The 26,848-nt window shown below is 40.5% G+C and overlaps 1 protein-coding gene across 5 annotated transcripts in view; it reads left to right on the forward strand.

Moving 5' to 3' along the window:
• SLC22A15 (solute carrier family 22 member 15) overlaps positions 1-26,848 on the forward strand; it is a 48,806-nt gene that overhangs the window by 16,277 nt on the left and 5,681 nt on the right. For 4 of the 5 annotated variants that reach the window (XM_039366520.1, XM_039366523.1, XM_039366524.1 and 1 more), the window contains 6 exons: positions 944-1,073; positions 3,825-4,040; positions 8,847-8,987; positions 10,762-10,847; positions 14,043-14,163; positions 18,267-18,339. In XM_039366520.1, the coding sequence (XP_039222454.1) occupies positions 944-1,073; positions 3,825-4,040; positions 8,847-8,987; positions 10,762-10,847; positions 14,043-14,163; positions 18,267-18,339 (767 nt within the window). The remainder of the gene's footprint in view (positions 1-943; positions 1,074-3,824; positions 4,041-8,846; positions 8,988-10,761; positions 10,848-14,042; positions 14,164-18,266; positions 18,340-26,848) is intronic. The other variant, XR_005559555.1, reaches the window with a different exon arrangement.

Raw genomic sequence — 26,848 nt, forward strand, 5'->3', positions numbered from 1 at the left:
AATACACTATAATATGATAAATGCAGAGTGGTCCCTGCGGCTTCCAAAGCACTAGCCATGCTGGTTCCGGCCTGGGGAGGAAGCCCACCATCAACACACCCCACCTGCAGCCGCCCTGCCAGCACCACCGCCCACCCTGCATAGTCCTGTGTAGAGCGGGGGCTCCCACAGCACGGGAGGGGGCAGCCAGCCACCCCCGCCCCTCACACTCCCGCCCGCAGCAGCCCCGCTGCCCCTGCCTCTTGTGCCTGCAGCCATTATTGCCCTATCAGGGCCAAAGGTCAAGAGAAACTTAACGTGGCGTCGCCGCTCCAATCTCCTCCAAGTATCTTCGGTACTAACTAGGAGATGGTGTAGTTGGGTAGCAGGCATGGGTGCAAAGTTCCTGCCAATTCGCCTTCGCTGCAGACAACTTGCATGTGCAAAGTTTGCCGGTCACGCTCAGGAGCAATTTGGCGCGCTCAGCAGCAATTCCTATTGGCTTTCGAAAGCCAATAGGGGGAGTAGCACAGCTCATGCAAAAGTTGAAAAAAACCCATCAAAAAAAAGTGTCGGAATGCCATTCTGAGCATTCTATGAGAAAAAAAAAAAGTCCTGCAGATTAGTCTTCAAATATCGAAAAGGAGGACATGTTGGAGGACACTTTTTGAGGGAGGACAGAACTTAAAAAAGGAGGACTGTTCTCCCTAAAGGAAGACGGTTGGTCACCTTGATAATTCTCCCTACCCTGACAATATGTTAGTGTCTATGACAAGCATTTTGAATGTTGGAATATGCCTATAACAGCCTTTTTGGATGGCATCTACCATTTTTCAGAGTTTTGAATGTTCTTTATCTCTGCATATTTGTTCACATAGTCTTCTCTGCCTGTGTATTAAATCATCACTTTAGAAGTCACTACAAAATCATCAATAACACTTTTTGCCTATCTGCATTATAATAGGATCACTCGGTTGCCTCTTCTTTGCTGTGGGAATTGCACAATATGCTTTGTTAGGATATCTCATTCGCTCCTGGAGATTATTAGCAGTGGTGGTTAACCTGGAGGGAGCTCTAGTCTTTCTCCTTTGTCTGTAAGTTATATACCTACATTATTTTGCTAAAATATGGATAGCATTTGTTACTGAATAAAAAAAATAGCTGTTTGTCTTCCTTTCAGCCTCTTCCATCCTAATTTCTCTATACTTGAAAATAATTTTGGCTCTTCTCTTGGTATTTATCTTCTAAATTTCTTTGACTTAATATTCTCCTTTTAAGTAGTTTCCACTGTTATACCTAAAGTGTACTGTCTTGAATCTAGAAACAAGAGTCAAGAGGTGATTATCTGTACCATTTGCAACACTGCTACTTTTGACACTGACTAGGGCGAGCCTGTCTTCACAGCTTCTTGTGTTGAAACTACTCTTTTTTTGTTGTTGTTATATCAAGTTTGGTTCATGCAAGTTAGTTTCTGTCTCCAGATTTTATAAGATATCAGCTGTAGATAACCTGTAGTAGGAGTCTGAAGCCTTAAGATATAATGCAGAATGGAGGTCACTTAACTACCATTCAAAGTTACAACAGACTCCCCGCAAACTACATACCCCATTTCAAAGTTGTGGAAGCTGAAGCACCCCCAAAGTCATTTGCCCTTAACCAACCACACGGTTTTTGCAGTGCCACCTATCCACTCTCCCCTCTATCCCCCATAGGCCTCGTGCCTGCTTCCGATCCATCTCTACTACTGATCATGCCACTCCACCCCCCAGTATCCCTGGGCCACTTGGCTTTGTCCCAGAAGCAGATGCCATTTTCTGAGCAACCACAATTAAACAGCAACCTCATCTCCCAGCAAGTGGCTTTCCTACTGTGGCAGTGCTTGTCCCAGCCTTTGCCTGTCCCCCACTCCACTGCCTGGGTCTAGGTCTTACCTATCTGCGGTTGCCTGGGATTTCAAAAGAAAGATAAAAATTCACCAAAATCTTAAGTGGGGGGAGGACTTTAAAGAAGGGAAGGAGAAAGGCTTCCTTTGAAGCATGTGCGCACACACAAATACATCTCAAACACGTCTTGCAATAACTGAAGGAAGGCGTGTGTGTTAGTCTCTGTTTGTGTGTTGCCTGCCCCCAAAGATTCTAAACAGGTTCAAGCCTGTTTAGTACTTGGATGGGAGACTGGAAATACCTGAATCTAAGACAGCTTTGGAAGTTTAAGGAAAATAACTTCCGAGAAAAAGGCTGTAGTGAACTGCTTGTATATTGCTGCCAAGAAAATTTTATGGATGTGTCAGTGAAGTCACCAAAAGCTGAGTTTAGCTTTTTCTCACTATGCTAAATTACTCCGAAAACCTCAAAATATTTGTTCTGTTTGTTTGTTTTTCAAAGCTCAGTCCAAAGAAAAACTTATGCTTGTTTGAAAGCATCAGCCCACATTCCTCTTTCATGCTTAAAGTAATGAAAGGATAAAATGTAAACTTTTGAATTAAAACTAGTAGTTTATTTAAGCAATTTGCATTCAGAAGAAAGAAATTAATTTCTTCTTATTCCAAGTTTAAATTTATAAAAGCCCCTGATATCAGAATGGAAACTTTATTGGGAGAATTGTATTTCATATACTTGTTGTTTAATCTTTAATCTGTCTGAACTTCAAATTGCTTAGATATGGAAATGAAATAAAGAAAAAGGGACAGTTCTGATTAAGAATAGTTAAATTTATGAACAACCATTTCTATCTATATTGTTGAAATACGTTTTTTGAACTGAGCATCAACATTTGTATGCCGCCCTTTCTCACAATTATAGATGGCTTACAGTGAACAAAATAAATTTTATGACTAAAATTTACAACTATTAATAGAGCTACTAATAAAACTGATCTCCCATCAGGCAGATCTGAATACTCCCCTGAAGATTGTGCTACATCCATGGTTTTGATTATATTTGAGCAAGCTGTGACAATATTCAATGTTTCTGTCTTCTTGCTTTCATATTGCCTGAAATTTTCAAAATTTGGATTTCCATGTTAAACATATCTCTTTAAATGTTTTAAAACAGTTGCATGTTGGAGTTCAAGTGCTACATATTTGCAAACTTGTTCTCATTTATTCATAAGATCATGCTTATTTTTAGCTTAATATATGTGCATTGTCAACCTTGGGACAAACTGAACTGAAGCCATTTTTCATTTTGTCTTTGTTGCCACAATTTAGTGTAGAGATTTTAGATGAAGGAGGGGGAGGGGGGATGTTAAGTTTCTCAGCCATAACAATACTTCTGTGTGAGAATCAAGGTCAGTCCTGATAAGAGTTTTGGCAGGCTGAAAAGCTGGGAGGAGAGCCCGTGTTTTGAAATAATTGGTGAATGTGATTTATGACAGCAATTTGGGGTGGGAATTGCAACCTGTTACTTTGTAGCCTGAGGGAGGGGATTTCAGTCTTGGGTTTACCTATGTAAGTGCCAGTACTTTGTTTTCCTAAATAAAATGTATCTTTAAGGAAGAAATCTTTGCCTTGAAGTTCTTTTAAATCAGTGGTTCTCAACCTGTGAGTCGGGACCCCATTTGGGGTCAAATGACCATTTCACGGGGGTCACCAAACCATGCTGTCTGCCATTTTTTTCCCTTTTCCCTAGCTGTCCTACTCCCTCTTATTGGTGGCCACACCCACTTGGGGGTCACCACAACATGGGGAACTGTATTATGGGGTCACGGCATTAGAAAGGTTGAGAATCACTGTTTTAAATGGTTTCATCTATCGGAACCATAACATGCATAATATGTGCACCAGCATGAAGTTTTTAGTAGTATAATATCCCTAATGCTCTTAATGAATGGTTATTTTCTTCTAGATTCATTCCTGAATCACCTCGTTGGTTATATTCACAAGGTCGACTCCATGAAGCTGAAGATTCTCTCTACCTCATTGCAAAGAGAAACTACAAGCCCAAGTGCACTTTTTCACTTAAACTTCCAACTGCATGGATCTGTAAGCAGTCTTGTAGTATTATGGATCTGTTCCGATATAAGATCCTTTTGGGACGTACTCTGGTCATGCTATTCATCTGGTATATATGCTACTTTTTGAAAATTTATCTTGGAAGTGCTGCTTTCTGTTATTGAAATATGCCATAAAATAGTTATGTAGTGCTTTGGGGGCTGTTGTAATTTATTGTTTTTTATTGTCTCTGAAGTTCTTAGTTTGAAATCATTTATTTAAGAAAAGGGTTGTGGCAAAACTGAGTGGATTTGGAATACAATGTAGACAATACTAAAGATGATAATTTATTGTGAACATATTTTTGTTTTAGCCATGTTGCCATGAAAAACATTGAAGTGTAAGAAGGCTAATTAAATTGTAATTCATCCTAATTTGCTATTTCTTGTTATGTATAAGATTGGTAAACTTTTCAAACATATCAGTTCTTTTTAATTCTTAATTACAATACCTCATCCCCTTCTAATCAGCTGGAAATTACTGCTAAATTTGATCATTTTTGTTACTGAATTTCATCAGTATGATTTTGGGGTCATGTTATGCTTTGAGTGGAGATGGAGATAAGGATTTGCCTCCTAAAACCTTTACATTTCTATTCCTAAACTTAAATCTACCCCCAGAGCCAATCCTTAACATACATGTTCAAGATAGGGTAGGTATATAAAGTCAAATTGATTTGAGTGTGCATAAGATGTAGTTCTTAGTGCCGCAACACAGAGCCATTTCAAATATTGACAGAGAAGGCTCTGATGAATTGAAAATGACAAATATGATGGTATGTTATGCTACACGCATACACTGAAATTCTGAAAAGTTATATAAAATACTGTGAAACAGTTACTTTCTGCCATTTTACCTTGCCGTTGCTAACAGGTAACCATAATGCTAGCATTAGTACCTAACCACCTAATATTAGTACCTAATATTGTAGTTAGTTAGCCAAACTTTATTTTGTTCAAAGATCAGTATAGAACAAAATAGTTCCAAACTGTTAAAAGCAAAATAGGAGGACCAAACCCAAAACACAACCCAAAAGAATAGTAGAGAATATAATTGTTGCTATTGTTACCACTAACTCTCAAGGACCAAAAAAACCCCGGAATATTATTTGTCTAAAACTAAGACATAAAGCCAAAAATCCAACCTAGAAGTATATTAAAAGAAAACAGAATAAAGTGACATTTATCTACATATACTTGATGATGATGAAGAAAAAGACGATGATGATGGTGTCCATTCAGTCATGTCCGACTCTTGACAATTCTTATTAGTATTGTTCAAAGGTTAGGCACAAGTCAGGCCTTGAGCTTGCTTCCCACCACACTTGGCCCCACACCCTCCTCTCCATTCCTGATCACCCGTAGTGGGTGATCTCGGAGATTTCCAAAACTCCAGACTCATGGAATTGTGGCTGCTCTGAAAATGGCTGTCTCAAGATGCAGCTGGATTACTTAGGGATGAAGTTAGAGAACATAGAGAACACACTCTATGCCATGCTGCAGAAAGCTCCAGAGTCGGGCAGCTATGCCCCTTGCCTCTCCTGATATTACATTGTGCGTCTACTTAACAATCCCATAATTCATTTGTTAAAACACTCTATCAAACTTTACCTGGTAAATTTAATGACTAGATGATCTATAAATGAAACCAAAATTACTTATTTTGTCTTTATTATCTGCCAAGTGCACTTCTGAATGTAATTCACTCTTAAAATCTGAAACTTTAGTATTCATAGCACATATTTTGGGGCTTGTGATTTTGGAAATATAATATGTTATGAGGGCTGTGAGCTGAAGATTCCTGAGATAATTTGCATGTGATTTTTATTTATGAATAAAAAACTAAAACAAACATTAAAATATAAAAAAGCTAAATATATGCTATAATTTGAAGCAATCATCAGAAAATACACCAAAAGAAACCAGGAGCTTAGTTAAAAACAAGTGCCTTAAACAATTGACAAAAGAAGTCACATTATTGTATAAAGAAAATTGAAAAGCTATTCTGTTTTCAGTGAAACAAAACTTGAAAAATATATTACATGTTTTATTGGAACAAACTTCTTCATAGAAAAAATGCTGTTCCAGCTAGTCTCTCAAGCATTAAAAATATCTATCAGATGATGTAAGGAAGAGATAATGTAAGGGAAATAATTTTCTTCTCAAAATCATGCCAAGTGAGGTAAGGTACTGATTCTGGTACCTATCCAGAGAGTACCTTTTTCCAAAGAAGATAAAAAAAATGCCAAAGAAAATTTGTTATATGTAAGTTGTGCATACTTTGCAGGACTGTTAACTTTCCTCTGTCTACTGTTTATGAGGTGTCACCCAAGGATCATGGCCTGTGAGCTTTATCATTGCATCCCTTCCACAAAGACTATGCCTTGAATTAGCATTCCAGAACATAATAACCCTATTATATTACTTCATGCACTGATTATATCTGTGTAAAATTGGAGAAGCAGTACCGGTAGTTTTTAAAGCTATATTTCAGTATATGATTTGACACTAAGTTACTTACGGACTGCTCTTCTTCATAGCGATGGTACTGTAGGAGATGACCAGGCTGAGGCAAAGGGAGGTGTCAAACATGTCATCAGTCATAAGTCCCTGCGTGCCCACAAGGACTTATGAATTCCTTTCTATTCTTAATGCCCGCGAATTTCCCTTGACCATTAGTAACTCAGATTCTTGTAGAGAGCTTAAGCTTTCAATAAATCTTTATGTTCATTTGAACTGCCTGAATCTCCTGATTTTCCAGTGCTTGACAAGTACCCCCTGTTCATATATTGCAGATCTACCAATATCTTTTAATGGTCTCTGTGGGAACAGCTGAGCTGGATAGGACTGGGGTTTTCAAGCAATGTTTGTAGTAGTCTCCATATGATGGAACATGCTTCCCTTCAAGATTAAATTGGCACCCTTGATTATAGCAGTAGCATTTAGACTTATATACTGTCCCACTCTCTGGGCAGTTTACAACGTCAGCATATTGCCCGCAACAAACTGGGTCCTCATTTTACCAACCTGAGAAGGATGGAAGGGTGAGGCGACCTTGAACTGGACAGAGTCAAACTCCTGGCAGTGGGCAGAATCAACCTGCAATACTGTATTCTACCCATTGTGCCACTGTGGCTCCAGTTGTTGGTTCTGGAAATTGTAGAAAATGGTCAACATTATACTTGCTACTTTATATTAGTGGTTATATGTTAACTCTAGAAACTGTTAGAATTGCTAAATCTGATGACATGTAAGCCGTTACTTATTATATTACAATATGTCTAGTATGAGTTCTAAGATGGCGGCGCCTGGATCGGCTGCGGCTGCATTGGCTCTCGAAGGTGAAAAGTTACAAGAGGGATATTAAGGGATATAGGCCACATGATCAGGAAGGTTTTAATGTGTTTGAGCAATGTGGTGGAACTAAGGTAACATACAACATAACGACTGACAATCTTTGTTGGCATGGCGAGTTTTTAGCTGTTTTGGAACTGTTGGTGAGACCGTTAAAAGTCATTGGTGTTGTTTGAAATTGTTTTGCTGGCAGCAAGATCTGACTGCTGGCCCAGCAAGAGATTCTATTGCAAATCAGGGCTGTTTCCAAAGGAGGCAGAGGAGGAGAGGTCGCAGGGCTTATGGAGCGAAGGAACTGGAACTGGATGAGGCTGTCGGCAGGCCCAGAGGATGGGAGAGAGGCTTTTGGAGGAGTTGGTGGCGGCGGCAGCATTCTCCAGGGGCGAAAAGGAGTGAGGCCTCTTTAAGGAAAAGGTGGAAGAGACAAGATTAGAAAAAGGAAAGGAGGCGAGGTTGTCGTGCAGGAATACAAGCTAATTTGAGGGATAATCCACATGGAGCTCCATTTCCATCTGTCCTGTTTGCCATCGTTCGCTCCCTAGAGACTAAAATGGAAGATCTGTAACTTGAGCTGGCCACGAACAAGGAGTGTATATCGGAGGTGGTGGCCCTTTGAGAGCTGTAGGCAAGGAAATTTCATTTTGATGTATGCCGATTGGTGTACTTTCAAGGTGACAATAAAGTAGTAGTAGTAGTAGTAGTAGTAGTAGTAGTAGTAGTAGTAGTAGTAGTAGTAGTTGTTGTTATTATGGATCATCGCACAGTCAGCCAGATGTTCAGACTGGATTTGGCATTTTGTCTACCGATCGAGTCCTTACCCAGGACCTGGGATAGGCAGATGTGGATGTTTGATGGTATTACAGATATTGTCACAGGATGGAAGCAGTTCCTAATAAGGCCACCTTTTGCAATTGACTAATAGCGAATTTGTCAATGCCAATGGTGTTCAAGTGGTGCTCCAGTTGTTTTGGGATTGCATCCAAGGAGCCTATTACTATTGGTACTACCCTTGCTTGCTTTTGCCACAGTCTTTCTATTTCTATTTGAATGTCTTTATATTTTGTTATCTTCTCCAGTTCTTTCTTGTCTATTCTGCTGTCTCCAGGCACTGCCACGTCCACTATCCAGACTTTTTTGTCCTTCTTATCGACAATTGTTAAGTCTGGAGTGTTATGTTGCAGATGCTTGTCTGTTTGAATTCTGAAGTCCCAAAGCAGTTTAATTTTATCATTTTCTATGACTTTCTCTATTTTATGATCCCACCAGTTTTTGCTTACAGGCAAATGATATTTTTTGCAGATCTTCCAATGCACCATTGTTTCTACTTTGTCATGCCGCTGCTTGTAGTCAGTTATTTATTATTATTATTATTATTATTATTATTATTATTATTATTATTATTATTATTATTATTAGTCCTTTGGCTTGTATCAGGCATAACACATTTCTTTCAAGTTTATAGTTATTTTATACAGAAGATATTGAAGTGTGTTGTGATTAAAATGTCTTTTTGTCACCTCTAGGTTTGTATGCAGCTTGGTTTATTATGGTCTTACTCTCAACGTGGGTGATCTGGGTGGCAGTATCTATGTTAATTTGGCTCTTTCTGGTCTAATAGAGATTCCTGCATATCCACTCTGTGTCTATATGATAAGCCAGAAATGGTGAGTTTTCAATAGATGTTACATATATGTCAGATTATGCAGGCATTTGCTTTAGGACAGATCAAGAACGTGAGTCCATGGGATCATATGTAAGCATCTCTATACATTCAGTTTATGCATTTAGCATGAAAGAAAGATTTTTATTTATAATGAGATGGGCCGAGTACATTCCATTGACTGTACTTCCCCTCTATCCCTTTTTGGAGATTGCACCAACTGAAGATTCCATCACCAAATAGTGGCATGGCTTTCCTTTTTGAAAAGAAATGAGCAGGAAAACACACATTCTCCAGTTCAGTACAAGTAGTCCTCAACTTACGACTGTAGTTGGGCCTAAAATTTCTATAAGATAGTTATTAAGTGAGTTTGTTGTTAAGTGGTTTCCCCATTGACTTTGCTTGTCAGAAGGTCACAAGAGGTGATGGTATGACACTGGGACATTTCAACTGTCATAAATATGAGCCAATTGCCAAGTGTCCGAATTTTGATTATATGATCATGGGGATGCTGTGATGCTTGTAAGTGTGAAAAATGGTCATAAGTCACTTTTTCAGTGCTGTTGTAATTTTGAACAGTCACTAAATGAATGATTGTAAGTTAAGGACTACCTGTACTGTATGTGCTTGTGTATGAATATATGCACATGCTTATCAAAAAAATAAAAATCTTGAATAGTGCAAAATTCTAGACCCATATTTTCTTCATCATTTAATTGTACTTTGTAACTTTTGGCAACGGGAATAAAAGGACAGGGAAAATTAATGAACTGGTATTCCAGTTTTAAAGCCTAATCAATGCAAAAGACTATAAAAGAGTTCCTATCCTATTTTAATGATATTTCTATACACGGTAAAATAGAAAGGTCTGTAAAATACATTTTATTTTACAAGAAAATGAAGAATCATTGTGAGAACTGCAAATGCATTATTATCTGGAACATTTCTGCAATTCACTGTGGTGATTGGTAGAAATCAGCACAGGTATGCCAAGAGCAATAGGTCCTCAAATTCCTCATCTCATGGCATCATGATATAATACTGCTTTAGACAGCATGGTGTAACATGTGTGGCTGAAAGATAGTAAAATATAAAAGATCCAGCAGGATTGCAGTCACGTGGATGTAAAGTTGGTGTGAAATCTTTCTGAATATATTACCTCATTTTAGAAGAGTATCTGAGTTGCTAACTGAAACCTAAGTTAGTAAAATGTACTAATTTATCAACAATTTTATTAGTTTATCAGTATTATTCTGAACTTTGGTATTTATAAAGAATATTAAAATTTAAATCCAGGGAGACTTCAGTTGTTTTCAGCTATTTTTGAGGTGCATCTCATTCATGTTTTTGGGCTTGTTTTGAGAACAGCTGCCATTTAAAAAGCAAGAGAAAGATACTACATGAATATATACCACTAGACCTTCTTAGAGCTATAGCTGCCTAGGGTATATATTTATGAGAGTTACTATTGGATAGTAGTTAAGATGTTGGAACAGGAGCAAGGCCATCACTCTCAGCCACAGAAGCTTGCCAAATGGCTTTGGGCCAGTCATTCTCACTGGGTTCTTCTGGGGCAATAGGAGGTGGCAGCACTCTATATACCACTTTAAGTTGTACAAACTAAAGATGGGATAAATAAAGATGGGATAGATATTAAATAAACATGTACACCATCCAGAGGTTCTTTTACAAAAAAGACAGGATAAAAATCAAATACATTTGTTAATTTCTCCTCATGTTGCCTTCCCCCCCCCCCCCCGCTTCCTTCTGATTATTAGGTTTGGCCGCAAACGGACACTTGCTGCATTTTTGTTTCTAGGGGGACTGGCCTCTCTTCTTGTCATGTTCCTTCCACAACAGAAAGGTAAAAAGATTTATTAATTATAGAAATTAGAGATAATCAAATGTGGAGCTGGTCCCACCATATACCTCTGTAAAAGTGTTCTGGTTATCCCTGAACCATGAACCTCATAATAGCCTGGAAACATAGGACAGGCAGCATTTATAATTCCTTTTCTCCAGGAAAATACTTCCTAACCTTGCCAGAGTTGGGAGGCTGTCAGCCTAGACTAATCTAACAAGATGGACAGGTAGTCCTGGGTTTACGATGGGGACTACCAGGATGGCTGCTGTTACGCAATGGGGTTGTAAAGTGTGATGTCATATGATTGCATTGCTTAATAATAACAATTCCACACTCCCCATTGCTCTCATCACCCTAGAACTGTACAGGTCATTAAATGGGAAGAGGTGGGAGTACCATGTAAGGAGTACGGCGGAGGGATGGTTGGGGCTATAGGTGTTGCATGGTTGGTGCTGCTAAGAAGACACACAGGCCAGCAAGGGCAGCACATGGTCTCAGAGAAGTCAAGGAGGCAAGGGGGTACACGGGGGTATGAGATCTTGTACTCTGTAGTGGGGCTTCTCTGGAGGAAAAGTGATGGAAGCAACTTATGGGAATGATTTGCTGCTTTCCCTGCCAACTTCCACATTGACTTTGCTTGGAAGTCATTCGGAAGGTTGCAAATGGTGATCACGTGGCCATAATCATTGCAAATATCCTTTGTTCAGCACTGTCATAAATTTGAATAGTTGCTGATCATAAGTCAAGGACTAGCTAATTAACTTTTTCTGATATTTTATGTTTATGTATATTATGTATATTATAAGCACAGAGCGCAATCGGAGCGGGCAGCAGGGGGCTTCCCGTTTTCATACACAGAGTAGCGGCAGGGGATATGAAAACAGGAAGCCCAGGGTGCCCCCACCATCTAACCTGGTGCGCTCTGCCCACATACTCGCTTGCCTGCTTGCCCGGCTCTCCCTCCAGCTGCTCACTACAAGTTGTCCCCGCAGTGAATTAGTCATGTGGAGTTATCTTATGGTGCGTTGGCTGTGGTGAGCTGGCAGTGGTGAGGGGGCCATGGCAAGTTATCCCATTCCAATTCAAAAATAGTTTAACAAGCATACCATGATTTACATAATGCAGAATATCTGCCTCCTAGTACAATGTGTGACATGCCTCCAGATGTTAAATATTGTTGACAGATGTATTAGGGGAGGATGTACATTGCAGTGGGAGGGAGATTCTTGCATCATACAGCTGGGTAAAGGATACCACCTGCCTAATTTATTTGCTCTTTAGGCTCCTTCCCTCCTTCTGTCATTTTTCCAATCTGTAAATCAGCTGATGGTGCTCAGAAAAATGGCCAGTTAAGGGTGGGAAGCAACTCTTTCAAAGCATCTAGATCAGGGGTGTCAAACCGCTGGCCCGCAGGTCGGTTGATCATGCTGAGGCTGCGCCCACCTCAGCTCTGGCAATGCAAAAAAAGTCACAATATGTCACAACACGTCACATGATGCATTGAGTTTGACACTCGTGATCTAGATACATGTGTCAGGGTTCCGATAGATGAGACCAGTAAAAGCAGAACTCCCAGGCAAAAGATTTCCCCAAAGAACATCTTTATTTGGCTACATAGTATCGGCACAATCAAAAGTGAAACCAAGACTGAAGTTCCCTCCCAAAGGTTACAAAATTGCAAAGTTGAACTTCCTACCCCAGTAATATGTCATAAATCACATACCCCAATTAACTACTTTAGCAGGCTGTCTAACGGAAGCTTTAGCCCACCAAAATGCAAGCAGCATTTTGTGGTTCCCACAGAACAATTTATTGTTTGACTAAGCTGAAAAATACTCATCCCCCCTCCCAACTCTGTGGCAACCAAAAACAAGTGGAAATGGCTTCAGCCAAATTTGTTTGCAATGTTGACAACATGGTCTTATGAAGATGAGAGAGTTGAGGATTTGAAAGAACCCCCAGTTCTCCTGCCTCCTCTCCCACCCTGAGAACCAGCTAATACGTCTATATAACATCTGATTTACCCTACTGAATTCAGTACTAAACTCAAGAATTCAGATTTAAGGGGCTGATGCTCATGATGGTGACTCTTATGTGGTTTCTGGGAGCTTTGTATGGTTCACTGTTTGAATCTTACAGACTTCTGTTTCAGGAGTGCTTCTCTGCTTTCTGTAAGCTTGGCAGAATATAGTGAACCAGTTTTCTTAGGTTTCATTTACTTTGAATAATTTAGTGCATAGCCAAAACTTTTATTTTGTCTTTTGCTTTTGAATGGATATAAGGCTGTAATTAAAATGGCTGTCATTTTCATGTAGAAATAACAAAGGGGGAGGCAAATGGGAGTGATAGTATTATTACTACAATAAGTTAAGCTTGTAAATGAAAACATGCTCTAATGATATCCAAATCTGAGTTTGTTTCTCAGAGTGAAAAACATTTGCTATTCCTATAATACAGTGGTTCTCAACCTTTTTAATGCCGCGACCCCCAACTGGTCGTAAGTCGAGGACTACTCAACCGGTCGTAAGTCGAGGACTACTCAACTGGTGCAGCACCGTTTGCAGAATGGGACTTTTGGCGGGCTCAGCAGGGCAGAGACAGCCTGGACAATTCCTATTGGCTTTTGAAAGCCAATAGAATTAGACTCTATTCAAGAGAGTCTATTCTATTGGCTTTCAAAAGCCAATAGAATAAAAGGGAGTAGCACAGCTAAGGAAAAGGGGGAAAAAATAGTGGACTGCGTTGTTTGGCGACCCCCGTGAAATGGTCGGTCGACCCCAAATGGGGTCCCGACCCACAGGTTGAGAACCACTGCTATAATAGAAAAAGACCATTTCCCCTTCTGATTACTGAAATTTGATCTTGCTATATGGGATCTTCATTGTTCCCTTGCAGCGTATATTTTAAAAACATGCTGTTATAAAAAAAGTGGATTATTACAAAGTTTAAATATTATAAAACATTTTTCTTGATAAACAATTTTTTTAATAAGGTCATATGATTTTATTTAGTTCTGTCTTTCAGTGGTAGCCTACCACATAAATACTTTCTCAGCAGAGATTGGGGACCTGCAGTGGGAGTACTTTGCGTAGAAACTGCCTGGAGAGATGAAGGGCAGTACCTATGTTCGATAGATAAATAAACCAATTTTGGGATAAAGAGAATTCTAAAAGTTATCCTTCTTTGCTCCAACAGCTGCAGGAGTGTTTGTGATTGTGAACAGCCGTTCTTTGTCTTTACTTGGAAAACTGACTATCAGTTCAGCCTTTAACATTGTATATATCTACACATCAGAACTCTATCCTACCGTTATCAGGTAAGACAAGTTCAGTTTGTAGTGACTTAATGCAACTCTATGTCATCACTTATCCATTCTGTTTTTGTGGCGGTAGAACACCATTCTTAGATTCTCTCATTCAGCAGAGGGGCAGCAAATCAGCAAGATCAGAGTTCTTGCTCATTAGAATTTGAGCTCTATCTAAAATATAATGTTTAACCGGTTGGACTAGAGGCAAGGAGAGCCAGGTTCGAATCTGACCTTAGTCAGAAAAGCTCATTGGCATTTTGTCAGTCATTCTCTCTTAAGCCTACCTATCTAGCAGAATTCTTGTTGTGGAGAAAAATAGGAGGAAGTGGAATGCATGCTGCCTTGAGCTCCTGAATAAAATATGCAAACCTAAACTAAAAAGCCTTGTTTAGACAAAGCATGTAGATCATATAGAAAATGTTATCTTTAAAAACTGGATGTATAGCTTTTGTATTAATGCAGGGTTTTCAGAGTTGATATAAAAACACTTCAGTAGCTGTTTAACACTTGGTCCAAATGCAGACAATGAAAATATTGAAACAAAACATAGTCAACATAATTAAGAATGTCACTGTTATTCTGTTATACATTTAGCAGACAAAATAAGAGATTAGGGCTTTGCATGTTTCAGAAATGATTTGGAACAAATGTTTTGGAACTTGCTTGAGTGCAAGTTCTTCTTGGCTGCAAATTAAAGCAACCACTTCTATGCAAGCCTAAAAGAAAATATGTGCCTGTTTTAATAAGGTTACCAATATATGCTAAAATTAATGGCGGAATATTGTTATATAATGGGAGTTCAGAAGCATTTCTTTTGAACATGGTCTATTTTTAAAATATTCATAGTATAATAAATATTTCAGCTAGTAAAAATATTAATATTAGAGCATTTCCAGTTGGCCAGTTTGTGGGATGAGCCCATCTAGAATTAAAAGGCTTTGAATGAAATATGCTACTGTATGGTCAGGCTCATTTATTTTATTTTGAACATTTATTGTGCTTCAATTTTTGGGGGTTCTTTTTTTAATATAACCATTTTTAGCCATCTTGAGAATTGGGCAGCTCTATAAATCAAATAAAAAGGAATGTGTTGGTTTTGGAGGGATTTGAATTTAGAGTTGGATTGAATATCTCTTTAAAAAAATTAATGTGGAAATAAAAGTTATTAATCAACTATAAAAATAGTGAAAAGAAAACAAAAAAGACAGTGAAATAGGTATATATAAAACAAAATACTTTATGTTCTTAAACAGCAAATAAAATCTTTATCATATGCAGTGATACTGATGAGACCTTTCTTGCATTAATAAAAAACTAATTCATTTCTACAGAATAAATACATCTTCAAACCAAGACTTTAAATCAGGTGTAACTGTCTCTCACCAAGCTAAGACAGTACCTTTAGCTATAGATCTTCATCTTTCTGAGACACCCATTTTTTGATACATAATTTGCCAGCATATGCACAGTTTAAAGCACTATTTTTCTTCCCAACACCATATTAACAATTTGCTGAATAAACCAAAACAGTACAATTGTAGCCCAAAACATGGGACTTCATGTTCCCTCCATAAAGTCTCCAATAAATCTATTGTTGAATTAATTGCATTGCACAATGATAAGATATTAATTTAACATTAATCAAAATTCTAGCTATTTAGTTTATTAAAACAAGATATTTTTGCTTTTTGCTTCAAGTTTCTTGCAGGTTTTCCATAACTATCTTTAATATGTACTGCTTTTCAGTTGTACCCAAAAATTAACCGTAAACTTGGGGATCTCCAAGATTTTGTTCGATATTCTAACTAATTGTTGACGTATCAGGCACAAACTGAGAAGTCAGAATATGTTTTAAATGGAATATGTTACTATTCACTAGGTTTGGACAATTGAAATAGTTTTTGGTACAAAAAGAGTAATCGTAGATAGTGTGTTAATTCCATTCTTTATCCAAGAATACCAGAGGCAGGATCTATCAGCAATTTTCAGCCTGGCACTATTCCAAAATGTCATTTTTTCATGAAAATTAGGATCAAATTTAAGTTTCCTTATCATTTTCCAGATCTTAAAGCCTGGAAAAAACCTGCAAGAAAAAAACTGACTTCTAACTAAAAAGGGAACTAAGTCCCCGCCAAGTAGTTAAGTAATAATTTATTGTGCTAACAGTTCACGTTCATGAAGAAATAGAGGTCAAAATACAAGCTCTGTGAACCAGCTGGCAATGAGGAAATTTGAAACCTCTATCTTTATGTAGAAAACTGAAAATCTGACCATTTCATGAAAAAAATTTTAGTATCTAATAATCTGTTTAAAATATTTAGTAGGTATTAACAATCAGAGTGTTTGAAGGCTAAATTGAAGTAACGTTGGGTCAAGGAATAAAATAAATTTTCAGACTAGAAAAAATGTTTCAAGTTTTCAAGCTTGGTTGCTTATTTTTTTATCTGAATTTATACAAGGCCAAAACAATCTTGCTTAGAATTAAATGTAAATAAAATTAAATAGGCCCAGTACTCTTCAATAACTTCATAAATTACTTATATGAAGGAATAGAAGGGTAACTCATCCAATTTGCAGGTGACACTAAACTGGCAGGAATAGCCACCCAGAAGACAAGCTCAGGATCCAAAAAGATCTTGACAAAGTTGAACAATGGGCCTTACCCAACAACATGAAATTTAATATGGGAAAAAGCAAGATTTTACACTTAGGCAAGAAAAACCAAAGGTACAAGTACAGATTAGGTGAAACCTTGCTCAAAAACAGTCCTAGTAGAAGATCACTTAAATATGAGTTAGCAGTGTGCAGCGGGCAGCCAAAAAAAGCTAATACAATCCTTGTTTGTATAAACAGAGTTATAAAATCAAAATCATATGATGTATTAGTATCACTTTATAAAACCTTAGTAAGACCACACCTAGAATACTGCATCCAGTTGTGGTCACCACATTACAAAAAAGATGTTGAGACTTTGGAAAAAGAGCAACTAAGATGATTAAAGGCCAGGATACTAAAACATATTGAGAACAGTTGCAGGATTTGGGTTTGGCTAGTCTATAGAAAAGAAGGACTAGGGGTGATATGATAGCAGCAATCCAGTATTTGAGGGGCTACCAGAAAGAAGAGGGGGTCAACTTATTCTCCAAAGCACCAGAGGGCAGGACAAGAAACAATGGACGTAAACAAATCAAGGAGAGAAGCAACCTGGAACTAAGGAGAAACTTCCTAACAGTGAGGACAATTAACCAGTGGAACAGCTTGCCTTCAGAAGTCATGGGTGCTTCAGTACTGGAGGTTTTTAAGAAAAGACTGGACAGCCACTTGTCTGAAATGATGTAGGGCAGAGGGAGGGGGAGGCATTTTACACGCGTGTGCACAAGCAGGGCCACGAGGACACACATGACACAAATGGGGCGGGGCGAGTGCTTGTGTGATACACGCTAGCCCTGCCCTGTTCTTGCGTGGCACAGCACCCCATTTCTGCGCCCCGCAGCGCAGCGGCATCCCATTTTTGTGCCCCAAGGCGTGGCAACATCACATTTTCGCACCCCACAGTGTGGCGGTGTCTCATTTTCGCATCCCATGGTGTGGCTTCCTGTTTTCAGCCCCACGGCCGTGGCGCTACCAGAAGTGGTGTGTGTGTGTATGTGTATGTGCATGCACACGCCCGTGCACTGGCCAGCCTGTCCCGTGGCCCAGTAGCCAGCAGGCCACAACCCACTACCGGGCCACGGCCCACAGGTTGGGGACCCCTGGTGTAGGGTTTCCTCCTTGAGCAGGGGGTTGGACTAGAAGACCTCCAAGGTCCCTTCCAGTTCTATTCTGAATTGAATTGAAATGTTGTTGACATTATTGTTGGTTGAATATTTTTTTCCCTTTCTCTCAATGGCTTTCAAAGCTTTGTTTAGCTCTGGGATTTCCAATGGTACAATTATCATAAATGTTTAAAATAATTATAATTAAAATATATAATTTTAAAATATAAAAAATTATATTACAATTATTTTAAACTTCTAACAATTCTTAGATCTCTTGGAATTTAGAAGTATAACTCCAATCCTAATTTGGAAAAGACTTTCACATGAATATCATTGTGTTTTACTTCCCTAAAGGAATGTTGGAATGGGAACCTGTTCTATGTTTTCTCGAGTTGGTGGAATTATTGCTCCTTTTGTCCCATCTCTGGTATGATTGAACTATTTTCTATTCCCTTCATGCTCATTATACCTCCAAATGGGATTAGCAAAAATGTGTAGATTTATTTAAATTGTTTCTTTGCAATAGAAACGGTGCTGTTATGGTATTGTATTTTAGAGGCAAATTTTGTGATAAGGGCTGCATCCACACAATCAGCTTGTCCTGCCTCAGAGAGGTAACCCCACTTGCTTAGAACATGCCCTCTAAATGGACTCTCATTGCCAGCCCACTGCTGAGACATTTAAAGACAATTCAAGGTGATATTGCAAGAAAGTGGTGTTTTCCATGGGAAAATGGAAGACAAGCTACATTGTCTATTAGAGGCTTCGGTCTACTGGAACTTTTGGACTACAATTTGCCCATTGCAAGTCTGCCTCCTATCATTTGATTGCTGGCCTCTGTTTTCATTGCAATAGTACTGCGGAGTTTCAGAAAGAAACTCCCTTCCACAGAGTTTGGAAATAGCGTTTCTTTCTTTATTCTTCTGACCCAGGAGGGAGCCAGTAACTAGAATATGAAAGCAACATCTAATGAAGCAGTAGGTTGCAGTATTATCCTTTAGGACAAAGTTCTTGCCTTTTCTCACAGAGGGATCAGCATGGTTATTTCCAGTGCATGTCAGAATCCAATTATATTTCATCTTTAGTTATCAAATATAGAAAACCCCAATTCTGCCTTCTCTGGATTCTGCCATAAGAGGGAGAGAAGGGGGAGAACAAAGGGGCTTTATGGCCCTCACTTCCTTCAGTTTACTTCTAAGGAGCTGAATGTGTGTATTGCAACTTCAAAGAGTTTGAATGTGGTTAGCACCAAAAGGCCTCATCATAACAAAGGAGGCTATTTACCTTTCATGTAGTTTATCGGAAGTCTCCATCCAGATGGAAGAAAGGAGAAAAGGGGGTGGGATTGTGATGCCTGAACTGTCACTGGAAGAGGGGGGTGATTGGGTGGGACTACTGGGGAACCCCTTAAAACCTCGAATGGGAGAGCTTGAACCCCAAGTCCTGTCTAGAACACCTGCAACCATTTTCTCTTAAAGGATTCCTGTTGGAAGAATTATTCCAAGAGTTCTGTCTTCTTAAGATGCAAAGTGGGGTGGGTCCTTACATTGCATTCATTTTTCAGGGTAACTTGTCTGACATATTAAGATGCTCTAAGCTCAGATTGCTTGAATGATGGAGGTGAAAAACATTCTTAACCATTCTTGGTGTGATTGCTGCATCAATTTGGACATAGAGGATCTGATTATAAACACAGGTTGTAACTGGGACACTCTTGCACATTGGGTCGGCACTTAGCCCTTCACCACAATTCCCCTTGTATCCTCCTGCTAATGAATAGGAAAAGCTATTCATTATGCTGCACCATCTACTTTATTCCAGCGAAAATACTCTCTAGAGTATTTACTCAAATAGAAAGTAGTAAACTTCCTATCTTCTTTGTGGTCTAAACACATACCTGGGTAAATGATAGAGGCAAATTCTCTGTCAGAATGAAAGCACTGATTTTATTAAAAAGTCAAGCTTTTTATTATGTTTATCACCATTACCGAAACAGATGGGATCTGAAAAAGAAGACAGCTGTGACTTCTACAGTTTATCCAGCTGATGCTTTTCCAGTCAGAAATACACACACAGAGAGAGAGACAACCACGATAGAATAAAATAAGGATGGGAAGGTTACCAAAGGACTTAGATCATTTCCTAGAGTCAAAATGCTAATTTCAATCTAGTTTTCATCAGCCACTATATGTTTCCACTTCTTCTCTGTCTAGTATAGCTTTGTATATTTATCTGTGCTTGCATAATTTTCACAGAATCACAGGCCAGACGGAACCTTAGAAATCTTTTAGTCCAACCCCTTGCCCAAGGCAGTTGACCTTATCATCCTGGCAAATAGTTGTCCAATCTTTTGTTGAAAAACTCCAGTGATGGAATACCCACAACTCCAGGAGGCAAGCTGTTCCACTGGTTAATTGTTCTCACTATCAGGAAGATTCTCCTTAGTTCTAGTTTAGATCTCTCTTTAATGAGCTTCCATGCATTACTTCTTGTCCTGCCTTCAGGTATTTTGGAGAATAAGTTGACCCCTTCTTTTCTGTGACCGCCCCTCTAGTACAGGAAGATCTGTACTATCATGTCTATCATGTCACCCTTCTTTTCATTAGAGATACCTAGTTCCCTTAATCATTCATCATATGGTCTAGCCTCCAGACCCCTTATAATACTGTATCTGTTCCTCTTTTCTTCATTCTTTCTTAGGGTCTCAGCATTGTTTAAGGATTACCTAGATCCCTCTCACAGGTACTATTATTGAGCCAAGTACTCCCTATTCTGTATCTGTGTATCTGGTTTTCTTGCCTAAGTGCAAGACCTTACTTTTCTCACCATTGAACTGCATCTTGTTGCATCTTCTAAAGTGTTGGCAGTTCCCCCCACCTTGGTGTCATCTGCAAATTTGATAGGTGCCCCTTCTATGCCCTTATCTAGATCATTTATGAAAATGTTGAAGAACACTGGGCCTAAGACAGAACTTTGAGGCACCTCACTGCATGCTTCCTCCATGTAGTTATAGTTGCCTTCAGACAGCTTGCCTTCAGACGTTGTGGGTGCTTCATCACTCGAGGTTTTTAAGAAGAGTCACTTTATCAAAAAAAGGCAGTAAAGTTTGTTTGGCATGATATCTTTTTAACAAACCCATGCTTCTAGTGATCGTCTTGTTCATTTTGTAGGTGCTCACAAATCTATTGCTTATCTCTTTCAGGATTTTTCCAGGTATTGATCATTTCCTAGATTCACTTTTTTTCCCATTCTTGAAGATTGGAATCAGTTTCAGCTCTTTTCCAGGCTTGTTACTTCCACAGTGCTCTGGGATCTTTGAAAGATTTGGTTCAGTGGTTCCAAGATCCCATCTACCAGCTCCTTCAGAACTCTGGGATATAAACCATCTGGTCCTGGTGATTTGGACTTTTTTAGAGTAGATAGGTGTTCTCTTCCAATTTCTTACCTATTTTGACCTGCATTCCTGTTCTGTCTCTGACTCTGTTGTTGTTGATAGATTGGGCTGTTTTTCCATAAAAGTAAAGAAGGAATTAAGCAGTTGTGCTTTTTCCTTGCTGCCCATTACCTTTTTGCCATCTTCTCCCATTAGTGGACTGATAATTTCTTAATGTAAGGACCCACCCCACTTTGCATCTTAAGACGACAGAACTCTTGGAATAGTTCTTCCAACAGGCATCCTTTATTAAGAAAAAATGGTTGCAGGCGTTCTAGACAGGACTTGGAGTTCAAGCTCTCCTATTCAAGGTTTTAAAGGGTTCCCCAGTAGCCCCACCCAATCACCCCTTCTTCCAGCGACAGTCTCAGGCATTACACTCCCACCCCCTTTTCCTTACTGCCGGCTGGAGGGAGACTTCAGAAAGGAGTACATGAAAGGTAACAGCTCCATTCTTATGGTTAGCTCTTTTGGCAATACACACAATCAGTTCCTTTGAAGTGTACCGAAGGAAGTGAGTGCCATAAAGCCCCTTTGTTCACCCCCTTCCCTTCATCGTATGGCAGAATCCATAGAAGGCAGAAATGGGGTTTTTTATAATTGATAACTAGAGATGAAATATAATTGGATTCTGACATCCTGCCCCTTAAAATAATTTCATCCACCTGAAAGAAAATAAAATAGGTATAAAAGTTAGTCAGGCTTGTTAGGATATTCTGTGTGAAACTTCTTTAATAGCTTCGGGGCTCTGACATGACGTTTATGGACCCACTCGTTTTGTGAGGCAGGGAGGTGTTTCCAGGCAACTAGGTACTGAGTCGCTCCATGATATCTCCTAGAGTCAAGGATTTCCTTTGTTTTGAAGTGTTGTTCGCCCTCCACCATGATTGGAGGTGGGGGGGGGATTTTTGGCTGTAAAGGTGACTGACGCTCTCTTTTCAGCAAGCTGCAATGAAAAATTGGGTGTATTTGCCTGAGATTTTTGGGTAATTCTAATTCTACTGTTACTGGGTTTATGATTCTTTTAATTGGAAAAGGCCCTATATATTTTGGTCCAAGTTTTTTACAGGGCTGTAAGGACTTTAGATATTTTGTAGATAAGTACACCATTTCTTCTATAATGAATGGTATAGGCTCAACCCTTTTTTTAATCGGCTTGTGCTTTGTATGCCTGCCTAGCTTCATCTAGTGCTTTTCTAACTATTGGCCAGGTGTTTTGTAGTTTTTCCATCCATTCTTTCAGTGATGGGATCGTTGGTTCGTTTGGGGTTAATTCTGGCATGAGGTTGAAACTTTGACCGGTGGCTATTTGAAAAGGAGTGTAATCTGTGCTGGAGTGGACTGCATTATTGTAGGCAACATCTGCAAAAGGGAGTAAGACCGCCCACCCGGTCTGTTGGAAATTAAGAAAATATCTTAGATATTGCTCAAGTACTGAGTTCATTTTTTCAGCCCTCCCATTCCCCTGTGGGTGGTGGCTAGATGTCAGTCCCTGAGTGGTTCCTAAAGAGATAAAAATTCCTTCCAAAATGCAGACATAAATTGCACTCCCCTATCAGAGATGATGCGTTGGGGTGCCCCGTGCAATCTGTAAATGTGCTGGATGAAAAGTTTCGCTAAGGCTTTTGCGGTGGGAATCTTTTGGCAAGGGATAAAATGCACCTGTTTGGAAAACAAGTCCGTGACTGTCCAGACAACAGTATTATTGCTTTCTGGCAATTCCACTATAAAATCCATGGCTATTTCCCTCCAGGGGGCTGAGGGATTTGCCACTGTTTGTAATATTCCTGGAGATTTCCCTTGCAACCTCTTTGCAGTAGCACATTTTGGGCAGCTGGCTACGTAGCTTTCTATGTCCTTTTTTATGGATGGCCACCAAAATTGCCGTTTAATTAAGTGTAAAGTTTTTACAAATCCAAAATGCCCTGCTGATTTTGTGTCATGGCAAAGTTGCACGAATGTGACTCTTTGGGTTCTTGGTATATATAACTTTTCCCCTACCCAAGGCAACCCGTCTCTCATTGTGCACACATTTTTGTTTTTCTGGAACCATTCATCTGTTTCCAAACTTTTCCAGAATTCAATTCCAGTTTGGCTGTCCAGTTGTGGTTTTAATTTAGCTTGGGTTCTTGTGGTTTACTGGTGCTGCCAGTTGTGACTCTGCCATCATTGGTTTAGAGTCTGTGGCTCGCATGCTGTTATATTGAGGCATGCAAGAAGTTCTTTCTCCCTGGTAAATGTTTGAGCTTAAATTGGAACTGGTGAAGATGCTGGGACCAGCGGGCTTGTTTGGGATTGAGCTTCCTGGGCACTTTCAGGACTTCCAAATTTTTGTGATCAGTCCACACCTGGAAGGGGATTTTGTTGCCTTCCAGGAACTGTCGCCACATGAGTAATGCCCAACGTATCCCATATACCTCTTTCTCCCATACGGACCAGCGCTGTTCTGCTTCTGTGAGTTCCTTGGATGTATGTGCACAGGGTTGCAATACCCCATCATCGTTTTCTTGTAATAGAACAGCCCCCATTGCCACATCACTTGCATCCGCCTGTATTACGAAGGGCTTATCCATGTCTGGGTGCCTTAGTACTGGTTTGGCAGAAAAAAGTCTCTTTAGTCTCTCAAACGCTGCTTGGCACTCCATTGTCCATGTTAGTGGCTGGCTAGGTTTTACTGAGGATGCTCCCTTCGTTTTTAGTAAGTTAGTGAGGGGCAAGGCTATCTGGGCAAATGAGGGGATGAATTGGCGGTAAAAGTTTGCGAAGCCCAGGAAACTTTGCAGTTGCTTTCTTGTGCGGGGTGGTGCCCAATCTAATACTGCTCTGACCTTCTCTGGGTCCATTTCAATGCCCTGGGGGGATATGCGATAACCTAGGTAGTCTATCCTTTCCTGGTGGAATTCGCATTTTGAGAGTTTGGCATATAGGTGGGCGGCTCGCAGCTTCTTTAAAACCGCTCTGACAAGGTCGACATGTTCCTCTTTTGTTTCGGTGAAGATAAGAATGTCATCCAAGTAAACAAGGACCCCCTTAAACAGGTACTCCCTTAGAACGTCATTGATTAATTGCTTAAAGACTGCAGGGCCCCCTTGTAATCCAAATGGCAAGACTTTGAATTGATAGCACCCCATGGGGCAGTTAAATGCGGTCTTCCATTCGTCCCCTTCCTTAATTCTCACGCGATAGTAAGCTTCCCTTAGGTCTAGTTTAGAAAAAAAAAATTCCCTTTCAAGAGGTGTGACAGCATGTCTTTCATGAGGGGCAAAGGGTATAGGTTGCTTTCACTGATTGTATTCAGAGCTCTATAATCCACGCATAAGCGTAAAGAGCCATCCTTCTTCTCTCTAAAGAGGACTGGGGCAGCCACTTTAGGCTTGGCTGGCTCAATGAAACCCCTCTCTAGGTTTCTTTTTTATGAATCTTTCCATTTCCTCCTTCTCCTTTGGGCTCATGGAGTATAATCTGGGCTTCGGGAGTTTTGCCCCAGGCTTGAATTCAATGGCACAGTCTGTGAGTCGGTGGGGGGGAGCTCATCCGCCCTCTCCTCACTGAAAACTTGGACCCTTTTCAATCTGGTTTCAAGCCCGGCTACAGCACTGAGACTGTTTTGGTCGCACTGACCGATGACCTCTGGCGAGCCCGGGATAGGGGTCATTCCTCTATCTTGGTGCTTCTTGACCTCTCAGCGGCTTTCGATACCATCGACCATGGTATCCTTCTGCATCGTCTCGGAGAGGTGGGGGTGGGCGGCACCGTATTGCGGTGGTTCTCCTACCTCTCTGACAGGTCGCAGTCGGTGCTGGCGGGCGGACAGAGATCGACCCCTAGGCACCTCGATCATGGGGTGCCTCAGGGCTCGGTCCTGTCCCCCCTCCTTTTTAACATCTACATGAAACTGCTGGGTGAGATCATTCGGGGACACGGGGTGAGGTATCATCAATATACGGATGATACCCAATTGTATATCTCCACCCCGTGTCCTTTCAGTGAAGCAGTCGATGTGATGTGCAGTTGCCTGGAAGATGTGAGGGTCTGGATGGGGGTGAACAGGCTTAGACTCAACCCTGACAAGACCGAGTGGCTCTGGGTCTTGCTCCCCAAGGGTCATCCTGATGGTCCATCATTAGTCCTGGGGGGGGGTAAATTTACCTCCCTCAGTGCAGGCACGCAACTTGGGTGTCCTCCTGGACTCACAGCTAAATTTGGAACAACATCTATCGGCTGTGGCCAGGGGGACCTTTGCCCAGGTTCGCCTGGTGCACCAGTTGCAGCCTTATTTGGACCAGGAGGCTCTACTCACGGTCACTCATGCCCTTGTCACCTCAAGACTGGATTACTGTAATGCGCTCTACATGGGGCTACCCTTGAAGAACGTTCGGAGGCTGCAGTTGGTTCAGAATGCAGCCGCGAGAGCGATTGTGGGTGCACCAAGGTACACCCACGTGTCACCTATCCTCCGCGAGCTGCACTGGCTTCCTGTGGGTCTCCGGACGCAATTCAAGGTGTTGGTTATCACCTTTAAAGCCCTTCATGGCTTAGGACCAGGTTACTTACAGGACTGCATACCGCCGCATAGTTCCCAGAGACCGGTGAGGTCCCACAGACTGGGCCTCCATCAGGTCCCGTCGGCCAGACAATGTCGGCTGGTGGGCCCTCGGGGAAGGGCCTTTTCTGTGGTGGCTGCGACCTGGTGGAATCAACTTCCCCCCGAGATTCAAACTGTTCCCACCTTGCCGGCCTTTAAGAAAGCTATTAAAACTCTCCTGTTCCGGCAGGCCTGGGGTTGATGTCCCCGGGGGGGGGGGCGGGATATGATTGGGGCATGCTGTATGAATGCACTTATTTTACTGTTTTATTGTTATATTTATTATTTTAATTTTGTACGCCGCCCTGAGTCCCTAGGGATTGGGCGGCATATAAATTTTAAAAATAGATAGAGAGATAGATAGATAGATAGATAGATAGATAGATAGATAGATAGATAGATAGATAGATAGATAGAAAGATAGATAGATAGATAGATAGATAGATAGATAGATAGATAGATAGATAGATAAAGGTCTCTGTATTCCTCTGGTATTTCTGGTGGTCCCTTTTCCTCTCCCATGGATGCTTTTTCTATTCTTGATTCTGGTAGCGCCCCTTGGGATTTTAAGTCCATAGGGTCCCCCTTCTGGAATTTGATTACTGTCATCCTCCAAATCACCCAGGTGTTCCATTTTTTTAACCATTCCATCCCTAGGATCATTGGGCATTCCATGCCTGGGGTCATCACAAACATTAGGTCCTCCTCATGTTTGCCCAGGGAGAGGTGTATTGGTAAAGTGGCTAGGGTAGCTGGCATCCCCCCTGCTATGGATCCATCTAACTGGCCAAATGAGATTGGTTGTTCCAGTCTCCTCAACAGAATGCCCAGATTCCCCACTAGTGTCGGGCTAATGAGGCAGCAGGTGCAGCCAAAGTCTATTAAGGCTTTCACCTTCATGGCTTCGGGCATCGGGGG

Source organism: Crotalus tigris, unplaced genomic scaffold (assembly GCF_016545835.1).
Source record: "Crotalus tigris isolate CLP2741 ecotype Arizona unplaced genomic scaffold, ASM1654583v1 scf7180000020347.5012614909:4044961, whole genome shotgun sequence".
In the NCBI taxonomy this organism is placed as follows: domain Eukaryota; kingdom Metazoa; phylum Chordata; class Lepidosauria; order Squamata; family Viperidae; genus Crotalus; species Crotalus tigris.